Raw genomic sequence first — 10,346 nt, forward strand, 5'->3', positions numbered from 1 at the left:
GACCCCCACACCAGGGCGAAACACTAAGGGTGTGCAACAGAGCAGCAAGAGGAGCAAAACAATGAAGTTCTCAGGGAATACCAAAAATAGACTTATGTACAAATGTGCTTTACACAGTGGATGGATGTATTAATTGTGATAAGAGCTGTAAGCCCCCAATAAAACGATTTTAAATAAATAAGAAACAAAAAAATATAACTGACCAACCCTTTCTTTCCGTGTTCCGCATGCCCTGTTTACATAATCCCACCCAGTCATTGGTAGGAGTAACAGAGAATCATATTAAGATATGTCACTGCACCACAATGACTAATTCAGCTGTTATGAGTATTCCTTACACGTTTTCCTGTGAATGTAAGGTTGCATTGCTCTGAGATAAATGCCTGGCCGGGCACTTACTGGATCATGATAATTGCATGTTTAGTTTTATAAGTAGCTGGAAAGCTATTTTCCAGAGTAACCGAGCCACTCTACATTTCCACCAGCACGGTCTGAGTGATCCAGTTTTTCCTGTTTCTTTTCCCCTCACCCCCAGCCCTGCTAGGTATCATTAGTCTGTGTGGATGGCAAAATTGGTAAATAAATAGATGACCCATCTAAAGGCAGCGTGGATAAAGTCCAAAGGGTAAAGAGAGGAGGTTGTATATATATAAAAAAATCGTCAAGCAAGGTCCTTTCTGACGGCCTCGGCTCAGAGTGCTCCCAGGTCTACAGCAGTGCTTCCGCTCCTGAGAAGAGCCTGCTGTGGCCCCCAAAGACGGCTGAGGCTGAGTTAAAATAAATAACTCCTTCCACAGGTCATGGCCTATAAAATGCTTCAAGTGGCCCTGTGCTCAACATTACTTCTAGGTAAGAGCCTATTTCTTTTTGAATTGCAAGTCTTTTATACCTGTCAGGTTGATAACCTCTTGTGATGTTTTAAAGAAACAAGCAAACACGTTTTATTTCTAGACCAATTCTAAGGCCTTGGGGAACCACACGCTGTCATACTGTGGTTTTGAATAGGTTAATGTTAATTGTGTGTGATCATTTTATCCTGATTGTGTATTACCACACTACCACATTATTGCTGCTGATAAGCCACACTAATGACGGCTTCAAAGGACTGGCGACAGCTATGGTGTCCTTGAACAAAGAAAATTTAAATATGTCTTCTACAAACTGCAATGCTTACATAGCACCATTATGTGAAGTTGCAAAGTACGTTGGATTCATTAACCTTCAGGTTAAGCCATAACTCCTAAGAGCGCTGTTTTAAAGACAGATCAAGGAAGGTGCCAAAGGCCAGGAGATTTGCTGCCAAATAGATTCAGCAGCTCAGTGGTTAATGCCAGAATTGAACTGAGAGGACATTTGCTTTTCCTTTGTAACCCAAACTGGAAACGCTGTCCAAAGTGTATACTATTTGCACAGTTAAATGTCCACAATTTATAAGTACAAGGGGCCTCAAAATGTTGCACAAGTTTCTAGTAACCTTTACATTCCTTTTTTTCCACAGATGTTTTAAATTCCCCTCAGATTTCTGATGAAATTGGTTAAAGCAAGATAAATATCCATATCTTTGATATATTTGAGATATACACAAAAATATCTTTTTCTTGAAGTATATATATATGTAAATAGGAAAATGCATTTTATTAATAGTATGTTATGTGTATTTAATATATATGCATATTATATAACATATGAAACCGAACCTTTTATATATTTATGAATTGTAAGTAACTCAAATCCTTGCCATAAAGTCAATTTTAGTCATAATGACAACATACACACACAAGTAGCCTTTTTGTATTAAGTATATAGATCATTTTAACAGTCTTTAATCATCAATATTTCACTTTGCATTTGGGCAATGCTTAAATAAATGATTTAGAATTATTTTAGCCAAGATAGTGTTTAGCATTTATCACCAAGACATACACTGTTATATGCACTTGCAGCGCCTATATTTTTGGTGCTATTAGATTTCATCTCCGGATGCAGAAAGCATGCCCAGCTAGGTGGCAGTGGATGTCTGGGACTCACAAGCACACCGTCCATTAATGTCATGGGCCGGCTGTACCTCATCAGGGCACTGTTTGGTCTGGACCACTGATCCACTCAGTGGCTGAGAGTGGGCCGAGATGAGGGTGGGCGGCTACAAAACCAAAGCAGTAGAGCTGGGCCGCATGCACCTGTGAGAGTTTCCGGATCAGAACAGTGTCTACTTAAAGAATTCATTGCAAAATGGCTCCCATAAACTTGCTCAGGGTTTGAGTAAACTTTCACTCTGGCTGAGGCAAAAATATATCTACATATAAATATTATGAGTTTGACTTACTCAACCTTAAAAAAAAATCTGTAGTTGAGGCCCATGAAAATAACAAGCTGAGAAACAGAACCTACAAACGAAGGAACACTTGCCCTGCTTGGTTAACCCTTCCAACCTCAAGGACGAGTTTTCACAGAATGTCGACTGTTTGAAAGAGATGAAAAGCCTCAGACTATGGAAGGAAAGTAAGAGGAAACAGAGGAAAGGACTAGGAGACAAGAACCACATAGAGAGGTAGGTACATATATAATGATAGGGGTATTGATCTATGTAGATATATCTATGTTAAATTATTAAGGTAGCACACAGACATTGAGACTCTACTTAAGTCTTCCCTCAACACAAGAACACTTTGTTCTAATAACGGGGCACTCCATGATACTCACCTTACTGACATGATCGCTGAAGACAAAACGGGTACACAAGCAAATGTGGTGAAGAAAGCTGATGGTACCCGGCTATGAAAAGATATAGTGTCTGAGGGTCTTACTGGCTTGAAGTTAAGCAAATGGCCATCTAGCAGGAATACAACAAAGCCCACATGGAAGAAGCACACCAACTTGTGTGATCATGAGGTGTCATCAGGGATCAGGCATCAGAAGACCACAAACAAACAACATTTCCATGAGAACAAGGGGGGTCGGAATGGATACCCAAAGCCTATCTGTAAACTATTGGACACCCCCTCACAGAAGGGTCATAAGGAAGGGACAAGCCAGCCAGGGTGCAGTATAGCACCCACAAAACACACAATATTCCTCTAGTTCTTTAATGCTTTCTCCCCCGACTCTCATGACCCAAGTTCAATCTTACAAATCCAGCTAGACCAGAGCATGTACACTGGTACAGATAAGACTGGAAACACAGGGAATCCAGGATAGATAAACCCTCAGGACAAATAATGAGAGTAATGATACCATGACTGTAGGGGGAAGGTAAAGGGAAAAGGGGAAGAAAAGGGGAACTGATTACAATGATCAGTGTACAACACCCCCCCTGCCCAGGGGTCAAACAACAGAAATGTGGGTGAAGGCAGACAACGGATGGTGTAAAATATGAAAATAAAAATAATTTATAAAATATCAAGGGTTCACAAGGGTGGGAGGGTAGGGGGAGCAGGGAGAAAGAGAGGAGTTGATATCAAGGGCTCAAGTAGAAAGAAAATGTTTTGGAAATGATGATGGCGGCAACATATGTACAAAGGTGCTTGATACACTTGATGTATGGATAGTTAGAAAAGCTATAAGAGCTCCCAATAAAATTATTAATTTTTTTTAAAGATATAGTGTATGGGGTCTTAAAGGAAACAACAAAGCCCACATGAAAAAAAATCACACCAGCCTGTGTGATCACAAGGTATTGTTGAGATGAAGTTATCAGATCAAAAACAAATGATTATATCGATGTGAAGGAGAAGGGTCAGAGTGGAGACCCAAAGCTCATCTGTAGACAATTGGATATCCCCTCACAGAAGGGTCATAAGGAAAGGACAAGCCAGCCATGGTACAGTGCAGCACCAGAGTGTGTACATTTGGTATAAATAAGAGCTTTTGACACATGAAAGCCAGGACAAATAAACAGGTTCATAAACAGTAAGAGGAATAGCAACGCCGTGAGGGCAGGGGGAGGGGGCGGGTGAGAAAGGGGGAACTAAAAGCAATGATGGCTGTATAGCCACACACTCACACCCGCCCCAGCCCAGGGGAAGAAACAACAGAAATATAGGTTAAGGGATATAGCAGACGGTGTAGGATCTAATAATAATATATCATTTTCAAGGGTGGGAGGGTGGACAGAGGGAGGGAAAAGAGAAACAGATAATAAATGCTCAAGTAGAAAGATACTGTTTTGAAAATGATGATGGAAACATACGTACAAGTGTTCTTGATATAAGTGAGCTTTGGATTTTTATATCTGTAAGAGTTCCCAATAAATTAATTTATATTAAAAGAGAGAGAGAGAAGACCTTAGACTGAAGCCCATGGAACTGTGCTATCAGGTGTGTTCTAGAAGGCCTGGGACCCTGCTCAGCCTCATGTATGATGGAATGAATGGCTGCTCTGGCCCCAAATTTCCCTATGACCAGTTTTAGGGCAGCAGATATGGTCCACAGTCTTTGTCCTGGGTGAGTTAGTGGCTGATTTCCAGAAGTAGATTGACAGTTCTTTTTCCGAGTATGTCTCAGAACAGAACTGCAGCCTCTTTCGTATCACAGCCACTGATAAACCGCCACCGACAGAGAGGTGGTAGCTGTACATGACGTTCCTTGACTGGGAATTGGAGCTGGGTCCGCCACTTCAAGAGAGAATTCCATCACTGAACTATCAATGTCCTCCCACGAAAGAATTAATTAGTTTAATAGACATTTCATGAATGATATCATTGTAACGCAGGAAGTACTAGCTTGAATCAAAAGGCTTCCTTAGCCTTTCTAAGAATCCACCGTATTTAATCCGCAATTCCCTAGAGGGTTGTTGGTTATCATAAGGAAACATTGAAGAAAATATTTTGCCATCTTTTTTTAAGAGTGCTTTTTCTCCACTACCAAAAAATTATTCTTCGGAACTTGATTTAAGATAAGTAGGGATAAAGTTTCATTATGATTTTTTGATAGGAACACTGAAGACTAATTACTGAGGAGATTTATGCTAGTAATTACATTTTTGAATAGATCCCCTCAAAATTATTTTTCTGAGTTTCTCAAAATAGTAACATGTGCACATTGTAGCTGATACTCTGGTCAGAGAATTAGATGCTTAAGTGTAATTGATTTTTTTGAAAAATCTTTCTTTGAGCGTGTAGAGTTCAAAAGGTGCCTTCTCTATGATGATAATAAAACCCAGCTATGATGAAGGGAAAGCGTCGGAGCTCAAGTCGTAGACACTCAGTCTGTAGAAGGCTATGGATGACAGGGGCCTCCATAAAGATCCATCTGCACAGTATCTGGTCAGGTGGAGCCGCTGGCAGATCCCCTTGAACCACAGGTGAGGGGCTCAAAAAGCGTACTCTCGGACAGAGCTTTTTGTAAACTTGATTATAGTGGATCAAACTGTGATATAATATGATACTTGGTCAGTGGACTTCCCTCTTGACTCAAGCTGAATTTGCTCTGGACGCAACTATTTTTCATTTGTTCCATGGCAGAAATTTCTCCTCTGGCTTTTTTTTTTTGTAATATTGATGGTGGTCTTATCTTTCTTACACTTTATTTTCATCTCTATACTATTATCTTCTTCTTGCTGCTTTGTTTGCTTTTGTTTTTTATTGTTGCTATTGGGTTTCCCAGTTTGTGAGGCACAGAAGGGCCTGAGGCAGAGACAATAATGGATGCAACGGTGTATGGGGGATGTGGGAAGGGGTGGGGAGGGGGAGGGAATTTGGGGAGCAAACAATGAGTGCAGAAAGGGAGAGGGAACATTAGAAATGATTGTGATGACGTATATACAACTCTTTTTAAAAGCTACTTAACTATGGAAAAACAAAAACAAGCGAACAAAAGGATTGCCTTCTCTTGCAAGGCCGCACCATCGTTCCTCCACAGAGCAGCTGCTGGATTCCAGCCCCTACCTTCCGGTTAGTAGCTAAGCACGTTAACCACTGCACCACCAGGGATGCTTTAAAATGAAATAAGCAAGTGTCAAGGCTATTTTTAACTCCTCCCATGTGTCAGTTCATCCTATAAATATTAGTACTGCCACGTAAGACCACCCCGTGGCAGTCTGAGTCAGAATGGACTTGCTGGCAGTGACTTGTCAGTTCCCTAGACTGTGGCAGCTCACGTGTGGCTGTGACACTAGAAGCTACTCCAACAGGATTTCAAACACAGCAGGGTCACACATGGGGAACAGGTTTCAGGGGCGTTTTAGATGAACATAAGCCAATAAACAAAATTTACTATCATCGACTCGATTCCTACTCATCGTAGCCCTCTGTCTACGTCAAGGTAGAACTGCTCCTGTGGCTTCTCGAACATGTAACTCTTGACAGGAGCAGAAAGAAAGGCTTATCTTGTTCTCACGGAGAGCCTGGGCATTTCTGACGGCACACCTGGCTATTTGCAGCCCAACGTGTAACCACTACGCCACTGGGGTTCCTCAAAGACGAGGAAAAAGTGCTGGGGGTGGTGTTACTTCCAAACAGGGAAACCTTTTGAATCACAACAGAATGGTCTGATTGCCTTGCTTTGGACCCATCAGCAGGAGGGCTCATTTACTGGAGAAGGACATCGTGTTTAGTGAAATAAAGGGCGAACAAGAGTGAGAGAGACTGGCACAATTACTGCAATTAAGGCTCCAGCAAGCTGGCAATCATGAGGATGGTGTAGAACAGGCAGCATTTCATTCTGTTACACATAAGGATGCCATGAATTTGTGTGGACAACATGATAATGCCCCTCTATTGCTGCCTTTATTATGTGTCAAGGGCTTTACATATGATACTGTCGGTCAGCTATTATAATCATTCTGGAAATAAGTATCCCATCCCTATTTTACAAAGAGAAAATGTAGACTAGAGAAGCTAAAAGCTTAAAGTGGTGGATGCAAAATTCACACTAATCCTATTTCCTGGTCTTCCGAATGCAAAATGGTTCTTTGTGCTGCACAAGCTGCCTCTTTGGACATTGCCAGGCCAAACTGCTCTTTGCAGATCAATACAGAGAGAGGAGGTAAATGTGTAACAGGCTCTCCTCCAGGAAGAGTACTGGTGTCGGTATTGTAGCCATTGGTACCACATGCAAAGCCCCAGAATTGGTACCACATGCAAAGCCCCAGAATTGGGAGGTGGGTGTCATTCTGTATAGATCAGAATCAAGATCATCAAAATGACAGTTTCTAATGGCACTGAGGGTAAAAAGTACCCCTGAACTCAATATGTTTCACCTTAACAAAGCGGTCATTAAAAGGAAACATTCTCATTTCACATAAAGAAGAATCTGGGGAGTAAACATAGTTAGGACGTGCTTCACTAATACACCATTTTTGAACATTATTAGGAATTAGGCTAATCTTTGGAGTTGGTTCTTGTTTATGCTTTGTAAATTGTTGCTTTCACTATCGTGTTAAGATTACATAGACTATGTTCTGTCAGGAATCTGTGCTCATGGGATTCAGTACTTGGAGTTCCCCATAGATGAACAATGTGGAGGCCCATACTCCCATTATTGACCTGTGATCGAATCTATTCGTAACTATTTGCCTTCTGATTCTGTTTCATGGCTTTCTGATTTCTGACTCATGGTTTCAGCTCTTGTTTTTCACTGCTCAGTTGGTAACCGCTATCCATCTCTCTCCCAGAGTATTGCTCTTCTGTTTCGTTTTTTGGTGTGGGGAGAAGCTTTTAATTTCACCTTTTCTTCTCCACCATTCTGCCAGCTTCCCATTGTCTCCTCCCTCTTGGCCTACTTGCCTGGCTGGCCCTTGTCAGTCATCCCTTGCAAAATATGTGTTTCCTGTGACAATTTTAGGTTCTTTTCACCAGATCTTATTGTTAAGTTTGCCTATTCTGGAGAAAGTGCCTAATGAGAACACATTGGGAACGAATTTAGTTCGGGGGGGCGGGGGGGGGAGTGTCCTTGCCTATAATGAGATCCATTCTATGCCAGGTCTCTGGGAGTCAGAATCAATTCTATGGCAGTGAGTGAGATAATTAGATGCATTGAGCTCTCTGGATGCTGTAGAAAACTATTTTCTCCCCACATGGCACCATTTGTTAAGGTCCAGGAGATAGAAATCCCATGAACACACACAAGCAGTGATCCTGAAAGGGCATTTCATGAGTTACTGATCTCTGTGCACTGGTGGAAAGGTACCAAAACACCTCGAGCTTCAGAAACATATCTGAGGGAATTGGTGTCTATGAACTAGGTGTCTATGCTACAGATTGGGAATCAAGTTAAAACTGCACTCAGCTGAAAGCAATTCCTGTTTATTTATCAAAGTACTCAACACATCAGCAATTGTAATGTCAATAGATCCAAAGTTCTTGAGCCAACAGTTCAGCACAAAAGGATCTACAGCAGACAGCTTAATATGGGAGATCCTATAATTCAATGCTCCTTCCCCTCCCCTCCTTGTTTCTTCCCACCCACCCTCTGGCCTCCTTTCTTTCTACCCCTCCATCGACTCTGCTCCACTTGATGTCTTTTGAAACTTTTCTTCTATTTTGTAACTTCTTTTATTTTTCTATTTTCCTTTCTTGGGTCTCTTTCTTTTTTTCTTGTCCATTTTCCTCATGCTTTTTTCCACAACCTAAATTTCTTCTCTTTTAATCTCAATTAATCTCTCTCCCCCCTTTTCTGTCCCAATTTTATTGAAATTAAAATTAAGTGAGAGAGTCCATTTTATGTACCTACTCAGATATTCGCATATATTCATCAATCTACCAATAAGAGGATCAAAATTTACAGTGAAAAGAAAATAAAACTGACCAGTTTAAGGACATTGACTTACTTCATAAGGAAATGGAAATTCAAGTGTATGGAAATATTAACATAAACATTTATATTTTAGTCTCTCACAACTTTATAAAAGTTCTCCTAAAAGATATATTTTTGAAGTTTACCATATTTTCGATATTAGAAAATCTGTTTTCTGATCATGTTTTGTATATAATTCTAAGTTATCATCTGTACTTAATTATAGCTCTTAATTTTATGTGTACATAATTGTCTAGGCATTTTTTCATTTTTTGAGATATAAACATTTTAAAGGCAGAGACTGAGACTTAATTCATATATAAATACATCAATTACATTGGATTACAGATCACACTATTCAAATATGACCTTATGTTAGCATAACACATATTAGCCCAATATATAAACAAGGTCAGATTGACAAGTACTAGGGTGTAGAATTCAATTTATCTCTTTGGAACACAGAATCCAGTTCATAGCAAAAATCCGTTACTGTCTAGGTCATTCTGATTCATAGTGATGCTATAGGACAGAGTATAAATGCCCCCATTGGGGTTCCATGGCTCTAAATCTTTATGGAGTTAGACTGCTGCATTTATCTCCTGTGCAGTAGATTTGAACCATTGGCCTTTCAGTTAGCAGTCAATATCTAACCACTGTGCAACCAGTGCTTCTCTATAACAAATAGTAAATAGTGATTGCTTTTTATCAGGGTCCTTCGAAAAGTTCATGGAAATTTTCTATTATTTTCAATTAAAATTTCCACCTACTTTTAAGAGTCTTTTATATGAACGTAGAGGGCGGGAAAAGAGGATGCCCTTGACAAGATAGTCTGGTGCAATAGCGACAACAATGAACTCACCCCTGAGAAAAAGTGTGAGGATGACACAGGACCAGGCGGTGTCTTGTTTTGTTGAGCATAGGGTTGTTATGATTCAGAACCAACCCGATGACACCTAACAAAAACAATATTGAATGCTAAGTGCTTTGCATTTGACATCCCCTATAGAAGTGTTTTTGTTTTGTTTTTACCTTGGGGCATGGCTCTGGGATTTATTCTCCCTCTGCAGCATCATGTAATAGAAAAGATCACAAATACCAGTATCATCCATCTCCTAAATTAAGAGCTAGTGGTGGGCCAGATTTTAAAAATATCTCCCCATGTAGAAGGAGTTCATTTGGAGCCGTTGTTTGGCCCCTTTGTCTGTTGGAAGAGACAGCTCTATTGGGACCCATAACTTGGCATGCCCAGATAAATTTTCCTCTTGAGAGTGAGTTGCTCTTAGAGTTCACACTTTATTTTCTTTTCCTCCAAACTGTGAATGAATGTTATTTCTCAAATTTTGGGGTCATCAGGCCAGTACTCTACATGTGAGGTAGTTAGTTTATTGTGCCAACCTGGCCGATAAGCACACGTGGGGTTAATTGAAAGGCGGAGAGATAAATGGCTCTGTGAACCTAGCCTTTCGAGTTCTCAGGTCTTTTACTTTGTGATGGTTGGAGCAGGGTGCAGCTGCCTTAGCCAGTTCCCTGCTTCGGCTTGCAAGGCTGACTTCCTACAAGACATCCCTGAGGAGAAGCCACATGGACCTACCCCGATGCAGCCCTGGGTGCTGG

The 10,346-nt window shown here is 40.7% G+C and overlaps 1 protein-coding gene across 1 annotated transcript in view; it reads left to right on the plus strand.

Moving 5' to 3' along the window:
• The first annotated feature begins 691 nt into the window (after positions 1-691).
• Positions 692-10,346, plus strand: part of CUNH3orf85 (chromosome unknown C3orf85 homolog) — a 23,289-nt gene continuing 13,634 nt past the window's right edge. The window contains exon 1 of the mRNA XM_045286213.1: positions 692-849. Coding sequence (XP_045142148.1) covers positions 801-849 — 49 coding nt within the window. The 5' untranslated portion in view covers positions 692-800. The remainder of the gene's footprint in view (positions 850-10,346) is intronic.

Source organism: Echinops telfairi, unplaced genomic scaffold, assembly GCF_000313985.2.
Source record: "Echinops telfairi isolate 266 unplaced genomic scaffold, ASM31398v2 ScPeMD7_6;HRSCAF=24_0, whole genome shotgun sequence".
Taxonomy (NCBI): domain Eukaryota; kingdom Metazoa; phylum Chordata; class Mammalia; order Afrosoricida; family Tenrecidae; genus Echinops; species Echinops telfairi.